This window comes from Salarias fasciatus, chromosome 23, assembly GCF_902148845.1.
Source record: "Salarias fasciatus chromosome 23, fSalaFa1.1, whole genome shotgun sequence".
In the NCBI taxonomy this organism is placed as follows: domain Eukaryota; kingdom Metazoa; phylum Chordata; class Actinopteri; order Blenniiformes; family Blenniidae; genus Salarias; species Salarias fasciatus.
The window spans coordinates 5,624,175-5,642,032 of NC_043766.1; the positions used below are offsets into that span (position 1 = coordinate 5,624,175).

Here is a 17,858-nt window from a genome sequence, read left to right on the forward strand (position 1 = left end):
TAAGAAACTAAAATAAAGTTGTCGCACACATCATTGACACGACTAATTCCTAACCTCACGCCAAGATCTCGGCCTGTTTCACTGTTAGACCTGCACAGTGATTTTGTCTATCAGTGTAAGTGTAGACCAAATCATGATAAGGCTTTTTTTTTTTTTTTTTTTTTTTTTTTAAAGATATGAGGCATCAACATGCAAAAACACTTTGCAGAGCTAACACTGACTTTGTCAATGTAACTTTTTTTTTCAAAGTTCTTCCCTCAAATGATACACTGGGCGACAATGCTCTGCTTTATAATGATGGAATGGCCTCAATCATATTGAATGACTTTGGGCCATGAGCTGAAGGCAGAATAATAATAATTCAATATATTTCATGTTATTTTCAAACCAGTCCACACACAGAATAAAGCAGCAGAACTCTGCAATCTGAGAGGCAAACATGAAAAAAAATGCCTCATTTCTCTGGGAACACTGAAGCTAAGAGCTACTGCCCAACTGAGCTGACGTATGGAGAGGATTTCAAACAAACAACATTATGACTGACTTCCTGGAAAGAAGCACTCGCTGATCAAATAATCTCAACTAAATGCAAAACCTAGTCAAGTTACAGTGGTTCATTCACAAAGTGTGCCAGCAGTGACTGACAGCTAGCCATCCTGACTGCAGACAGTGTAGCAGAGCTGTTCCTCCCAGGAGCCCGATGGGTGGAGGATGCATTTCCTGTCCTGGCCTCTCTGAAGGGCAGTGGTAGGAACAATAATCGATAGGAGCTGTAATTCAATCCCTGACCTCCCTAGTGATGCCTGGGCTGCAGAGGACGCGCCATTTAGATCCATCACGGCAGTTTGAGTATGCAGCACAACTCTGCAACCTGCTCTTCACTTCCACACACTCCCTCAAATCAACAGACAGCTATTTCATATACCCACACACTATTTATGAACACACACCCTCTCTGCATGCTAGGACTTTCAAGTATATTTATAGAGAAAACTAAATATGCTGAACTTAAACAAGCTGCTCTCACTGTCATAAAGATGTGTTACAGAACAGTCTGAAGTGTGCTTCTGAAAAACTAATTTCACCTTTAGTTATGTTCAAATCCAACAATAAAACCTTCCTCCTCAGTTCAAGCTGAATGAGCAAGCACATTCTTTTTTATTTGTCAGGCAAATCAAGAGAGGCTAATTTCAGCAAGGAGTTATTCTTAGGTCAGAAACAATGTCTCTATAGAGAGGTAACAGAACACCGGGTAAATCAGAAATAAAACATCGTAATACAGGTAGGAAAAGGTCAGCTCATTAATCACCGCACTTCTTCAAACGACTGTCTTCAAGTTGTTCACTAAGGAGAAGCTTTTACTGGGAGAGCTGGTGGTAGTGAGAGCACTAACGATGATTCATGGCATTAGTCCTCTCGTCCTATGACACTATATTCCCACGAAGTGCAGAGTCTGCACTGAGCAGCTCCATTATGATTTTTGTTTCTCTATGGCTGGCTAATAACTGCTTAAAAAACTCAATGAATAAGAATGTCCTGTCTGACTGGAAACACACCCTAAAGAAGTGCAACCCACCAGGGCACGCTCATGTTCAGTCACGTGTTCAAAGCACTCCCTGATCACATACAGGAAACCTGCTGTGCACAATTACTAAATACTGTGCCTTTCCAAAACCTCCGCCGTACGTCAAGCAGCAGAGTGATGTCACGGTGCACAAAAGAAAGACAAATGACAAGAAAGAAAAGAGCAGCACCACCTTAAACGCCAACTCAGGCTATGCCAGTTCTGCAAGAAGGGAGTGGCACTCTGTCCTGATTTTAAAAACATCTCCTCTTACCTTGACTACAGTAGAAGTCACATCAGTTCTTTAAGATAACTCACCCTTGTGACCTCTGACACCAGCAGCATGCTGTAAAAAGGAGACTTTTCTAATATGTCGGAGATTTCCTAATTGGAAAGAAAGAAGAGGAAAGATTTGGAAACAATTTCCCCATGCAATCTGCAGAAAAGCAGCCTTTTTGATTATTTTTGAACGAGCTGATCATGAACAGATACACCGGAATCAAGCTGACAAAACCACACATCACATCAAAACTTCATCGCAGTGAAGCCATCTTTGTTATCTTGTGTTAGTTCAGCTAGCTGACTAGTTTTATTCTTGTAGGCTAACAGGATGGGTGAGTACAGCAGAAAGGAGCGCTGAGTCATGCTTTAGCCACGAACAAACAGGGAGCAAGCATGCTCCGACAGGTAGGACAGCCAAAAAGTAATCTGAACTTCTAATGAAAAGTAATTTCCCGACAGCTGAGGCAAAGCAGTTGACCCGTCCTGAATGTTTGCATCATCTGTACATGCCTCACTTTTTTTTTTAAACCACTGTTATAGAAGTCCTATGATTGATTTAAAGCAAACATCTAAAATTATATTGAAGCAACTCTACAGGCTCAATGTATTATCAAGTTTGTAAACCATCTGTATAGATTCTTTCATCTCAGTTAGATTTTTTTATTATTATTATTATCTATTTTTAAAGCTATAGGCCTGCAGTTCATTCTACATCAGACCAAAGACACAAACTCAAAAAATGGGTGTCCCAAAAATGTTAAAGGAAATTAAATCACTCTCCAGGTAAAACAAACACACCCTGATCAACTGCCATATTGTCTAACAACATCAATTACACAGTGAATAGAAGCAAACTGTAGAACAGGGACCATTCCTGTGTCATCGGACATGAGCGGACGAATAAAAAAAAAAAGAACTGGCAAAAACAATATAACTGATCGAGTATTCATATGTGACAGACTTATTCTTCAAAAGGAAAATGCTGAAGAAAGCACTCTTAAAAAAAAACATTTCTGACAATGTTGCCATGTAAAAGCTCTTCACTGAAGCCATTATTTACAGTTCCTGCTGTAAATTCAAAAACAACAGCCCAGGTGTAAAAAAAAAACTAAAACAGCCTTAACAAGTTTATGAAGTTTGCTAAATATTGTCAAACTTTATCTGCAGTCTGGTGCAGAGCATGCTGCATAAACCCATTCGAGCAGAGTGCGTTTGCTAAAAAGAGCTGCATACTGCTGCCAACAACTATGTTATTAAGAGCATGGATGTGAAAGTAGCCAAACTGCAAGCTTTCAAGACAATTATTTTCAGCATTTTGTTGTCTTGTAGCATTAAAATGAGAATAGCTCTTGCAAACGTAAATGTAAATTCCGAGAGGTTGATCAGTGCACTGATCAGACAGTCAGAAGTGTGCAGGCAAAAAATCCCATGCAGTCTGCTGCTCTATTTTATCCAGAAAAATAAAGTATTCCTCCTTCCACTGATGTTGTGTGTGTATACGTTACAGGACTGAAACACCAAAAGCCACTTAGCTCTATTTGGATGCTACTATTTGATACTAGGTCACACTTTCAGGACTGGTTTAGCCAACAGTATAAAGCACGCCTGCTAAATTTCGGTGAATTTAGTTGATGGATCAGACAAAATAACAATGAGGTGCTACTTGTCCTGTAAAACCATCACTTTGTACAATAAAAAGAAACTAAGACTTACATAGATTTAAAAAAAAAAAAACAGACTGTAGTTATAAAAGCTGAAGAACCAGTTCAAATATAAATTGACTGTTAGTAATTAATCTAGAGATAGCTTCGGCAAGCTCTTTAAAACACTAAAGATTTTTAATTTTTCTAAATAATTGTAGATTCGCAAACAGACTGTGCTCATCATCTTCTTTTTACAAGGACAGCACAAAATGCCAAATCAGTTTTTCTGCTCTACATAGTATTATTCTACTGCTCCCCTATTAGGAGGCCTCGAGCCCTGATATCTGTGCCTAAGGAACAAGAGTTGGTGATCAGTCTTCCCCTTGACCAAGAACCGTATAGTACTTTTGGCTGAAAGGAGAAGAGGTAGACTTAAAACAGTACAAATAATGTGCAACATGCAAAAAAGAGAAGGACAAACAAAATTGGCACACATGTCAAGGCTAATTCCAACTGAAATCTATTAAAATACGTATACAGTCAGCTGAAACTGTTTGTTGGCTATCTCCACAACAAGCTGCCATTCCAAACAGGATTCCAACGTAATAACTGGTAAGTGCAATTTCTCTTTGTCTTGTTGTCTTACTAAGTTGCGGTGTGGTGCAATTTAAAGAATCTGAGATGCATTCTGTTGGTCGATTTATGGGAGAATTGTTCAGATTTAAAAATTACTTCTGTCCAGCTCTCTGATTAGCTGACATTTGAGCTTAGATGTTGAGCTGGAAGCACAGCATCCAAGTACCCGCTGATATCAAGTATCATTGATCAAGCTGTTACCCCAGCTAACCCAACCTGAGTGCAGATGCAGTGCTTTATAGAGTGTATGTCTGTGTATGTTAGCTTCCGCACAGATTTTTAGTTACACGTTAATAAAGCTTTAAATACACTTCAAAACTGTGACCGACGAAAGCATGTAAAAAGCAACTTTGTTTATCAGCAGAGATTAAGTGCATTATCACGCAGTCAGTTGAATAAAGTGTACCTTTGAAGCGGGTTTGGTTACCGCGGGCAGGTCTGGTGGAGCCCATCCCTGGATCTACCTTTACCACTGGATCTACTGGATCTTCCTCAGTGGTCTGTCCCATGGCTAGCAGGCCCAGTCTTTTCATGCGTAGGAGCCGAGGCCCTGATTCTTTAGGGATGGCTCCTCCGTGGTCAGAGCCCCCCTCCCCTGAGATGACATTGGGAACCAGGCTCTTCAGAAACTCCATGTTCTCCGACGGGTTGTAGGTGTTTCAGTCAAATGTACAATCCAGTTGCCTTTGCCATGCCATTACTGCTCGCAAACTAGCTGTCTGTCTTATCTACCCCATTTACAGACAAAGCGAAAGGAGGTTAGAGTCCTTGTGCCAAGTTGCTACCTGCATGCGGTCGCTACACATTCGCTGCCTGTCAGGGCCTATATCGGTGGGCCCTTACCAACTCGAACAGACACTACCTGTCGGACTTGCTGAGGTTGCTTAGAGAGCTGCGACTGTGGCGAGCTGTTGTGGTAGAGTGACAAACTCCGCTATGCTGCAGCATTACCTGTCTGTCCATAAACTAAAGAGAAAGCAAACAGACATGGCCCTTTCCATGGATCGTGATGTAATTGCAAGTAGGCAGGACTATGTTTGAGGGCCAGGCACTATCAAGGGTGGGAACTGAAACATGTTCCACAGGAGATAAGACAAGTCCGGGCCAGCAGCCAATCACAACAGCGATGACACTGGCCACGCCCTTCTGACCTGCATTGCTCACCAGACGAAGGCACAGAGAGAGGAGGAAGAAGATTGACAGACGCTGCATGAAGTAGGAAACCACTGTGAAGCCGGCTGCACTTGCTTGCCTGCATTTACTGATAACTGTTATCAAAGCCAAAGTGGCATTGCTTGTTAGAAGCCGTACACAATGCTTGTTTGCTTTCTTGCAAACTTACTCACACAACACTACCAGCCATCTCCGTGCTTTCCCTTCAGCTCAACCGTGTTGAGCTTTTACTACCAGCAACAGAACAAGCAAAGTAATGGTGTCAGTGATGACAGACTGCTGTGCTCTGCTTGGCTGCACAGCTTGTACCTCCTGCAAACCCAAACGCTTCCAAATACCCCGAGCTGAAGAGTAGGAAGGACTACATGGTGCTGATGCTTATAAAAGCCCACCGCCTAAAGAAAACACCAATTTGCTGTTCTCTGGGACTGACGCAGTCACTGACTGCGAAAATTAAAAAGCTTTCAAAGCACAAACATGCCCAGTACTGTACAGCAAGAGAAAACAGTAACGGAACAAAAATTAAAGATGACCATAGCATCAATCTAAGAGATGCAAGGATTTTCTGCCATTGCAAAATCCTGAGGTACATAATAAAACAACTGGTACATAAAAAAAAAAAAAAAGATTAAAAAAAATAGCCAAACCCTAACTTAACTTTACTTTTACTGGCTTCAAAACAAAGGATTTAAACGCAATATAAAGATGCTTTGATCCAGAACAACATGAAAGAATACAAATTAGCTTTGCATTTTTTAATTAAACTTTTATGTTGATCATCAACAGTTGTTGCTGCAAAATGTAACGAGAAGCAACACTATTGAAAAGTTTGAAAGTGCAAGAGATTGTAATTTAAAAAGTACCTTGAACATAAATATTTACATTTATTACAATATGTATTTTCCCCTGATGCTAAAATTGGTTCAACTTCCTCGCCTATGATGAAAACATTTTAAGATGTTTACATTATAAGAAAAGATTAGTTTCAGAGAGCAGCTACTGAAATAAACTACAGCTCAATTTCATACACAAAGCAAACAACTTAACTCTTGCATTTGATATGGAAATGTAATCACAGCTTATAAGCAACATCATAACTTTATTCAATATTTCTAGTATGCAACATTTCATTTTAAAGCAAGAATTCCTCCATCACATACATCAACAAGCAACTTCTACAAGGAGACAGTAGCTCAAACATTTGATGCACAAAATGCCACTAAATGAAAACTAACGGCGCAATAGCACTGAAGTTTGATTCAAAAAAACCAAACTTGCTTGGTGTGAATAGAAGTTTTAACACATAGGACTTTACGACTACATGAGAGTCTACATGGAATAAGAGTTAAATGTTGCAGTCAACATATCGTCATGTTCTATTTACAAAACCTTTATAAACATGCAGGTTATATTTAATTGCGAAACTGGAAAATTAATACAAAAGAGAAAACACACATTTGAGCAAGTCTGAAGAACAATACTCACTTAATATGCATTGCATGTCATTATGTGCACATACCAACTTCTTCCAAGGAAAAAAATTCTTCGATAGGGTAATAGAAAATGGCCTGCATGTAAAACCAGTGAGTGTGGTCAGAAATTTATTGAGGAAGTGCTTTCACCCTTTGCTGCAGTGTGTGAAAATGTCAGCCAGATGATGTAATTGCTCCAGTGTGTAAACCATGTCCAAACTAGAGGAAAAAACCATTCACCTCCTGCATCTCCTCTGGTGCTTTCTGAGTTATGCTAAAGCTGCTAGCTTAGGAAACGTTTCCCCTCTTCCCTATTTCAACAACAAATTTATCTTTAAACAATACACCAGAGCTGCAATGATTATATGATGAACACAATGAATTTCTATATACATTTTTGGATTAATCAGTTTGATCGGATGAAAACAGCAGGGATCCTTGACATTGCTAGAGGGTTTCTTTTAATTTTTCATCAAGTGAATTAATCAATAGCTTAACCATGAGCTGCTGACTGGGGAAAAAACAATATATTTCACACTGCATCTGAAATTGTTGACAACATTCTCCTTAGCGTGCTGGTATCAGCCAAAAATTGATTGTTGATTGATTGTTGATGAAATAGGCACCACATTCATTAATCTTTTCTTCAAGCAACTAACCCAGCATCAAAATACAAAGTAACTTTACATTACATTACCTAATTTCAGTAAATTTCTTGATCAATAAAAATTAAAGTGACCAAAAAGCTTCAAGGGATGCTGTGATGGAGAAGTGACCTATCGGAGGTGGAAACAGAAATGTTAGGTAGCACAATGTTCTTGAGACAATTGCTGCAGATTTTTCTTTTTTTTTTTTTAATCAATAAATGTAAATGTAGGCTGCACTGTTTGGTTTCCTCAGCACTGCATTTTTGCTCACGTAACAGACTTTGAAGCCAAGTGATTGGATGCTTATTACAGAAATGTACTTTGGGAATTGTAGTTCACTTCTGCCCTGAAATCTAGCCAGCTGGGATTGCCCAAAAAAGCTAGTCCAGCTCTACAAATCTGCAATAAATGAAGTGCAGCAGCTTTGCGAGAACTGTACCCTCTAGAGGCCAGCTGGCAAAAAATACGCCATGCAGCACAAACAAATGGTTGAAACCTACTGACAAGACCCAAATTGTTGAGGGAAAAAAGGCAGCGCTCAGCAAGATTTAATGGAAAATGACCAGAAGGCTTGATAGAGCTGGCTGATTAAAAAAAAAAAAAAAAAAAAAAAAAAAAGAAAGAAAGAAGTTAACACAACTACGTTTTTTGTTCAAAAGCACACAAAGTTTGATGAATGCAAAGTACTAAATTCTTCTGTGGACCATTACGTTTACAAAAAAAAAAAAGGGTTTTATATACTTTAAACATGTACACCAGCAAGAAAGCATTCAATAAAGAAAAACAGGAGAGCTGTAGCTGCAGTCAGGAAGCTCAGTTTCAATAGTGTAGAGCCTCTTTTCATTGCTGCATTCAGGAGAGAATAAAATACATTAGATCCTACTGTTATTAGACTGCGTAGTCCCAATAGATACAGCGCTTCGAATTTTGTAGCACTTACAAAACAGAACTCTAAATAGATGTAACTGCCTGTTGAGTTATTTGCTCAATTGGTTGCACAAGTCACGACAAACTACTTGGATGAGTAGTCGCGTTTTCTAGGTTGATGCAACGGCTGCAAAGCGCAAGGCCGGACATATGTTGGACACGGTGCAAGATTGAGGTGCAGACATAGATGCAGAGGGAGAGAGAGAGAGAGAGAGAGAGAGAGAGAGAGAGAGAGAGAGAGAGAGAGAGAGAGAGAGAGAGAGAGAGAGAGAGAGAGAGAGAGAGAGAGAGAGAGACAGAGAGAGAGAGAGAGAGAGAGAGAGAGAGAGAGAGAGAGAGAGAGAGAGAGAGAGAGAGACTGAAATGGCTGATGAAGGATAGATAGTCATCACTAGGCCCAGGCATCACAATAGCTAGTGGAGGCAGCTGGGGCCAGGTCGGTGGTGCTGCTGAGTTAGAACAATACCCCTGCACAGGAGGCCCAGATCCCAATCAGTCCAGGAATGTGGAAGAGGAAACTCTGGGAACAATGTACAGCGTTCCTAGGGCCGTTCTGGGTACCGCCCGTTTCTGCCTCGTTCTGCTTTCAAGCCGGCAAAAACAGGAAAACACATGGACTCGGGCCCAGAAAGTCAGGGTCTGTCCTACAATCAGCTGAGGGGGTTGCTCAATCCACCGTCAGCACTAAATCTACTACTACAGCCGTCGTGATCACTCTGGGCATGCATAAATCTCCACTGCTACTCCTCCTCTGGCTGTGAGTAAACAGACTGAGGTCCCTGTCAGGTGAAGTCACTGTCAAAACAATGTTGCACTGCCCCCTAATGGTGAAAAGTGTTACCACAATGCCAACCTACAGTCCTGCTCTTGAACACAACACCTTTGAAATCCCACATATTCATCCTTTCAGAGACCACTGACAACTTTATGTCATTACAATTTTACTTTTTTTCTTGAAGTCTTCATCCACAAAGTAAAATTATTGTCAAGAAATTAACTTACATATCAATTAAAAATCAAAATAAAACTATAGTTTGTTTTAAGCAAATTATTACAATCCCAGTATACGTAATACTTTCAACTATACCACTAAATTATATAGTTACAATTTTAAATTGCAATGTTTTAAATTGATTGTTAATGTGGATGTGTGAATATAAAATTAAGGGCAAATTTTTGTGTTTCTTTGAGCATAAAGAACTCTCTAAACCCCAGAAACTTGCAATGTAAATGACATGATTGCTGTTATTGCATCAGCGAGTTGGAATAGCACCGTTCTTGCTACATGAATTATTCCAACAGCAATATAAATAATGAAATATGTTGAGCTGCAATTCAAAAGCAATCCAAACAAGCACATCACTTTATAAACATGTGCATGCGATATAAAAATACTCAGATGTTTGCACTCTTCCATCAGCACATTCACATACAGCCTATTAAAACATTCACAAGTTCAGCAATCTGTAGTATGCTCTCTAGCTTACATCTCATATTCCTCTGACAGTTCAAGTAAGTTTGAAAAACGTATATGATATGATCAGATCAGAATAGATCGAAGATGGTGTTACTTTCTCACTCTAAACTGACACAAAAGTCATTTCTTTCTCAGTCGAGCTATATCAGGACTTATCTTTACCGTTTTGTTGCAAATACACACTGTGAGTGTGTCCATCTGTTTCAGCTAATAAGATCAGCGTGCCTGTGAGTGTTAACTGGCAGACAGACGTTTTTTTGAATCAACAAACTGGAAGAAATACCTCAGCGCTGAAGATTCTGACACTCAGACAAAGAGGTCAAGCTGGTTCTGCCCAGTCATGAATGACAGTAGTGAGGCAGCCCACAGGGAGCTGGGCTGTCAGCGCCGAAGAATGCGAGAATGTGACCTAACCAGACCCCGCACCAAAATCATCATCTTTCTTCTTTTTGGCTGATCAATTGAGCAATGACAATAACCTTACTGAGACCACAGGAACAACACAGGAAGATCATTGAAAAAAAAAACATATTTACAGTTTGACTTCGTGAGATTTATAAGTTTTTGTCATGTGTTGTATAAATGTTCTGTTTGGTGATGCTTATGCAAGAGAGTGTTCCAAAATGTGGAAAGAGAACTAACTAGTTCACCCAGTATTTTTAGAGTTGAAACTTGTTTTTTTTTGTCTTGTGAAACTAAAACTGCTGCAGGGAACATTTTTCTGATGTACTGATTTACTACTTTTATCAGTATAATGTGATGATACACACAAGGTCACTGAGTGAGACTGACAAACACACAGGGTCATCCTGAGAAGCACTGTTCTACCAGAACACTGTTACGTTGCAACATTTATTTTCAAAAATTGGAGAAGAAAAAAAAAAACCTTAACATTCACTTTTAAAATGTCTATTGAAAATGTTTAAGCGATTCACATTTATAGGTACTTCTATCTCTTTCAAATATTGAGGATGAAATTTTCGATAATTTCAATCAACATCCTCCAGCAAGGTTTTCATTGAAGTTGATTGGTTGGTTCGTTGGTTAATAACTCAATGACTTGAGGACAGATTTTGATAAAAGATAAGAAATAAGTGATTTAATTTTTTGTCAAAATCTGGATCACACTCTTGCCAGGTGGAGGAATGGGCTCAGTGAATGCGAACCCAAAATGTGGAGTCAATTGCTGTCACTAAGCAGTTCCACCTGTTAACTGTCTAACGCCCAAATAAAATTACAATTAGGGGCAGTGATAGCTATCACAAAATTAAAATTATGATAATTAAGTGAATTCTAATACTGCCTTGGGCAATTCTGATCCCATACCAAGTGAAATCAAAAGTGGTTTGACCAACACTTTTAAAAATGCTTATTATTAAGATTGTAAGATTAAATCTAAAAAGCTGCTTTGTACAATTACGAAATGACACCTAAGGACAGCAACTTTTTTCTTTTCACACACAATGGAAAAAGCTTCACATTAGCTCCCATTTCAACCAATGACTTCATCATTGTAGCATGATCGATCATTCATACGGCCTGTCTTCATTTTACTGTCACACAGCAGGGCTGCTTGACATACAGACAAATAAATTAGAGCTTTAAGATAACGTGACATTAAAACCGAACAGGTCAGAGCTATAAAATATTGTGTAACTGCTGACTCAGCATAATGAGGCATCTAGTTTCAATGGCAGATCATAAATAAAGTGATGTGAGCACACATAGATCAACACTGCCAGGCCCAAGAGTAATCAAAACTCCACTCTTAGACGTTCAGACCACAGCAAAACAAACCCAGAAATTAATCCAACGCCCTGTTCATTCCCACAGTACTTAGCTCACGGTTGCTTTAAAGCCTGAAGTATGGCAGGCAGCAGAACACATTCACTTAACCCATGCAACATACCTTAAGGCCATGGGGGGGGGGGTGCGGTGTTGGAACTTGAGGGAGTCAGGAGGGCTCAGCGATTCGATGCCCAGGAATCTGAGAGAAACAGAAACTTTAGCAACAACAAAGTAGAACGTTGACCTGAAAACAATGAAAACAGTAAATGGTGCTTTTAAATATCTTCCCTATTAACCTTAAGCACAAATGTGGATCAAATTACCAAAGTCATGAGATGACACATTTTAACGTTACTGTGCTTGTTTTACTTCCTTTTAAAAAAAATGGGGCATGTAGCTTTTGTGAATTGATTGTGGATTAAATTTAGTTGGGTGATGCTTTGCCACGACAGAGCGGCATCTTGTATAACCACGGGATTGTTAAGGCGGAGCACTGCTGGACAGGACAGCCTCAGTCACGACAAAGTGATAGGTCAGCCTACTGTTGGCTGCAGCCTGGATTGCTCTGTATTGGGACAGGATTAAAACCTCTTCCTGAGCAGAGTAATAATCTGAAGATTACCCACTACATCCAAGAGGCAGTTACATAAGCATTCAGAGCCTCCAAAACTCTACTTTCCTTCCACCATTGTAGTGAAGGGCTCCTTTTATAGTCAAGTAATCTCAAATCCAGTCACACATTCATTGTTACTTACTGCAGATTGCAGCATATTCACTGTTTTTAAAGTTTAAAAAAGTGCTCTCCCAATCATAATCTGATGACGCCGAAACGTAAACAGAGTAATTACAGAAGGCCTGAAACTTGCAACCACTATCAAACTAGTCAAGCAAAGGAAGGAAGAAAGAACAGGCCACTTATTCACACAATCAGTCAGACAGAGAAGTTGAGGTATGAGAACTTCCACTGCTGCAATGTAGGTTGTTGGTGAGAACAGGTCAGCGGAGACAGCAAGTCGAAGCAAAACAAAAGTACCCTGACAGCTCCAAAGTCGTGTCGCAGCAACATACCGTCGCACATACCTTATCCCACCCATCATAAAACTCAGCTTAGAAAATTCTCAGGCGCTGTCACTCGCTTCTCATGCCGAAAAACCTGTGAATAATACATCTGACTTCCTGTTCCAACTCAGCAACTCCAAATGACAAAAAAAAAAAAAAAAAAAATGTGACCACAGAAAAAGGGTTAAACCAAACAGTGTGCACATCTTGACGGCTGTAGCTACATCAAGCCACAGACTGAGCTCCTGCTCTACATTTAAGCCCTCAGACGCACATGAATTGTTCTTGGCAGAAGTAAAATGTTTCTCATTTCTCAACACAATCTAGTGATTCTTCTAAAAGAACCTTTGAACAAGTAAGAAAATAGTACAATTTGATATTAGCAGAACTTGTGAGATGAGTTAAAAGGTCAGCAGAGCTTAACTGACCTGATCAATGGTTAACTTGACATCACTGGCAAATATGCAACGTTCGAGGTCGAGCACACAGTACAGAGGCAGCAAATAGAAGACCATCCAGGAAACAAGTGATGACCCTGCACAGACGAGCTTGTCCTGCCTTCTATTGCTATGTTTCCTTCTCCTTTCACTTAAATATCAGCTTTCTGTTGCCCATAGCTGTTCTGCAAACCTTGAAACTCACACCAAGTTCACACCATTTAACTGAATTAATGTTGCTCAACCACCACCTAAAACCAGAAAAGGTCATAATCTACAGTACGGCTGGGCGATATGGCACATAATTCATATCTCAATTTTTTTTTTTCTCAAAATGGCAATATAAGATATAAATAGATTTTTTTTCTCAAAGTTTCCCCACGCCCAATTCTGAATCAAAGTCACTAACAAACTGCAACACATGTACTTTTATTAATCACCAGCTGATCAAAATAAACATGTACATTCTCCAGAAAGATGATGCAACAAGGTTTTACGGCAGCTGTGTCAAACTCATTTCAGTTTAGGCAAAAACTACAGAAGTTAGACCAGTGAAATGACAGCACAATAATGTGCAAGCATCTGCAAATCAATATGCGTTTGTGCAAATAAATAGAATGCATGCATGGAAATGTAATATCTTCAAAACAAGTACAATTTCAACATCATGCAAATTTTAAGCATTGCATCACAGTGCACAGTGAAATGTATCTGAATCCAGCTAAAAATGCAATAATGACTCAACTAATAGCACAATCGTCTCACAGGCCGGACTGGACCCTCTGGCCTCCCGGGTTTAGCCCACGGACCATATGTTTTGACAGAGATGAGCTCAATTACAGAAAACATGAAGTCCTGTCAGAGGCCAACAGCTTCAGAGAGGGTTGAAACTTTGGCTGAGACATTCTTTTTGCATTCTCCATAGACTGCGTTTGTCTGCTTATTGTCAGATGAATTCCTTCATAAACTGCTTTTGGGTGATTAGCGATCAGTCAATGTGTGCGCAAATTCAGGATCATTATTTGTGCAGTGCAGTCGACAGAGCCCAGCTCTATATCAAGCACTGTAAAACTATCAAACATTTGAAACTTTACATTAAATAATTTTTTTAAACTGTCTTTTGTCATTTCTTTCAAGTAAACAGTCATTGTCTTTCTTCTTATCAGCCATGTCTCACTGCTTGTTGGCTACCTGTCCCGGTATGCCCAGGGCATGCAGTACTTTGGTCTCTTTGCCGCCGTCCCGGGGTTGGGATCGTGTCTCGCCTGGTGGTGTTTCAGTGTGGGTGGGTCGTTTGGTGCTGTTAGCTTAACCATTAGCGGGTCGTTCTTGCTTGGGCAATCGCTGGGCGGGGTACGATCTCAGCTCCCAGGACAGTGAAGGGGGGATTTGTTGAGCTGTGCATTCTGGGAAGGACGGTCACCATGCTGGTGAGCTGCTACTGTGCTGTGCTAACTTGGCATGGCTCTATTCCAGCCACATGATTGGCTGGTCGCAGAGTGGCTCTCATTATCATTGGCTATTTGAATTGTCGGCCAAAGCATGGATGAATGCAATCTATCAAAACATTAACCATGCTTCACATATCTATCGAGGAACGGTTATTTCACAATATTTATCTTTATCATTCTATGTCATAGCCCTAATCTACAGCATATTTTGTTCAAATCCTAAGAGAATCTGGGCCAGCTCAGAAACAGGCAGTGTGTGACAGTAAATTGGACAAAAGAGGAAAGGCCTATATCTGGCTCCTCCAACAGTAAATGACAGACCAGGCCTTTTGTAATCACTACCTCTTAACCAGAGATATTACTGGCTTGGTGCTACCAGGAAAGGAAATCCACAAACAAAGACTTTATTGCACTTTTTTAATGGATATTTCTATCATTGCCTTAAAATTACATATACATTCATAGTAAATGTAGGATTTTTATGTAACGTCAAGGGATCCAAACAAGGTAGAACCTACTGAGAAAGTATCTGTGGCCTTCTGAAGGAAAAGACAGGGTGGTTTCTTTGGTGAAGGCAGATCCAAACATCAATTATGCTCCCAAACCTCTTTCCCAAGGCCAAGGATAATCTTGCTCAGCAGGGCTCAATTATAGGTTATTTCTAGCCAGACTCAGTCCTCATTGTGCACGGCATCATAGCAAAACTTTGAGCGCAATCAATGAAGAGAATGCACATAACTCAGAGTGATGGTGTGCATTATTCTACATTGCATGAGTGAAAAATGAAGACATTTTTAAAAGATAGCTATGTCTTCTATGTTAAGTAGATCACAGAAATGAAACCGTCCGAAACGGGCAGAACTCAAGCGCTATACTTAAGAAGCAACCACCAATCACAAACAGACCCTACTTATTAATGCTGCTTTCACTGCCACATTAACAACTGAAATACACAGTAATGCTGATTTGTGTTTCCATGCTCCCAATATGCTATTTGCCCTGTGTTAGAAATCCAAACCTTCAGAGGTCAATTTTTACCTTAAAAACAAAGTTGCGAGCCAAATGTATGTGCAACTCTCCATCTTATTTGTTTAGCTGCCCGGTTAATAATTTAGCCATGTGCAAATGCAAGCTCACAGATAGGCCCCTGGATCCAACCAATCAGTCTCAATTCAAATGAAAGGCCATCTGCTGTGATCTGGCAAAAAACTACAATGTGTGTGTCACAGCGTTAATATACAACCCCAAGACCTGCTGAAAGGTCAAGAGAGATTAGTTGCTATGACACTAGAAATTCCTACTTTGACAAACTACAAATAACAATAGTAGGGAAAAAAAACAACAAAAGAAAAACAGTAGTAGTTTAATTTCTTTCTTTATCTCAACAGGAAGAGATCACTTATAGCCTGAAAAGATTTTTTCAAACAGCCTGCATAAAGAGATGAAATGGCTGTGTTTTTTTTTTTTTTTTTTTTACTTTTGTTTGACTGATGAATGAAACTCTAGAAATATCTTAATTAGAAAGAGGGGGCTTTTAAAACAAACAAACACACACACACAGTTTGAAGCTTGTATGAAGACGATGACAGACTAGTGACTGAATAAAAACAATTTCTGAATTACATAAAAGTTTCAGGGGGGAAAGCTGCCAATACAGAAACTGCTGGTAATATGACACCCAAAAGCTATGTAACCCTGCTGCAGGGTTCATACGCCAAAGCCCCAAACAACCTGCTTTTGGACCACTGTAATTGTTGCGTGAAAAGTTAAGAAAGTTAGTCGTCGTTTCTGCAGTGCACTCCATTTCTGTCGTCACTGCTGAAATGCTGAGTTAACAGTTAATCCTTGCAGGGGGCAGCTTAGTGAGAGGCCATTGTGGGGGCGTTTTACAGAGCTTGGGTTTTCATCCCCATACTCTTCAATGCCATTAATGTCTTACCAGATTAGAGCAAACATACTAATTCAGTGGAATTATGTCCCAGATAATCACAGATAGACGAGCTATCTGCAATCTAGGGGGATTCCCTCTGGTTTGGTGTGTGTAGAACAGCAAAAGATTGCACATCTGCAATGCAATCAGAGGCTTATCCCGCTGGGTAGGAAGAGATGGTCAGCAAGTTGCAAAGACAAGTATGGTCTTGTGTATAAAATCCTTAAACTATGTGATGTGTGGCTTTTGTAGAACATTCAACCAAGTGGAAAGACACTGACTCAAAATCAACTACAGATAAAACAGTTCAATATTTTGTTTCACTATCTCACTGCAAAATGATGCATGAGATGTAGCACATTTACAAGGAAATATGTTTAGCAAAATTCCTATCACTTGCATGGGTTTAAGAGTGACCACAAACCAGCTTTTCTTCTGTCAATGTGCCTTTCTCTGTAAGTCTTTGGTTCTGTCCACCTCCAGTCACACAACAGACTGACCAGATTCCTCTCTGTCTGTATCCAAGTGCCACTTCTTCCACTGAAACCGAACAAATGCATCATTGTACGTCTGATGCACTCTGAACAAGGAGAATGAAGTTCTCGGAGGAATGTCAGATACAAAAGCTTCTGCAAGACACTTATTTCACTTTTATGCCAAAACATAGGAGTCACAAGGTATTAAAAGACGGATAAGTCCCTAAATCAGAGTGACCTCGCAGAAATAAATGAGGTGTCTTCAGTATTAGCACGGCCACTGTTTTGATAAATTCTGTTCCAGACAACGACACACAACGATAGAAAACAATGGGCTAATTCTGAATTGGGGTTTACTTTGACCACGGCTGATAAAACGAAAACAAGTTTGTCATTTTCCTGTTTAATGCAACCAAGAGAATTCAGCAATAGCAACAAACGAAACGAGCTACATTGACTAATGTGCAGCTTAACAATCATTGAAGTTTGATTTAGTTAGCAACTAGCCTGCTGTTAAAGCTGTATTGAGCAAATTACCAATGTTGAACAGGAGGCTAGCTTAGCAGGAGCAGCAACTTGCTTCAGCTGACAACTGAAAGTTAACCAGGCTAGCATCACATCGGTATAACCAGCCCAGCTAGCTGCAAGCCAGGGACCAAACTGACGACAGCTTAGTTTACCAATTTATTTGCAATAAAAGCAGGCGATGAACTCACACCAGCAGAGCAGCCAAACTCCTTCTTTAGCATGCTAAGGGCTGCCAGTCCCGGTGCCACAGTGGAAAGCTAACGGTATCCTGAACGACAAAGTTAATCACGGAACTTGGCGCAAGCCAGCGCTAGCTGCACTAATCAGCACACTGTCCCCGTTTACTCCTCCATAGATCAAACCAGCGC

The 17,858-nt window shown here is 40.0% G+C and overlaps 1 protein-coding gene across 9 annotated transcripts in view; it reads right to left on the minus strand.

Annotated features, from left to right (window-relative positions):
- The window catches only part of fryl (furry homolog, like), a 54,032-nt gene extending 48,875 nt beyond the window's left edge, over nt 1–5,157 (minus strand). For 3 of the 9 annotated variants that reach the window (XM_030083542.1, XM_030083541.1, XM_030083538.1), the window contains exons 1-2: nt 4,532–5,156; nt 1,883–1,948 (exon numbers count right to left, since the gene is read on the minus strand). In XM_030083542.1, coding sequence (XP_029939402.1) covers nt 1,883–1,948; nt 4,532–4,760 — 295 coding nt within the window. In that variant the 5' untranslated portion in view covers nt 4,761–5,156. Of the gene's footprint in view, nt 1–1,882; nt 1,949–4,531 lie in introns of all 9 variants that reach the window. The other 6 variants (XM_030083544.1, XM_030083543.1, XM_030083547.1 and 3 more) reach the window with 5 other exon arrangements.
- Between the last annotated feature and the right edge of the window lie 12,701 nt (nt 5,158–17,858).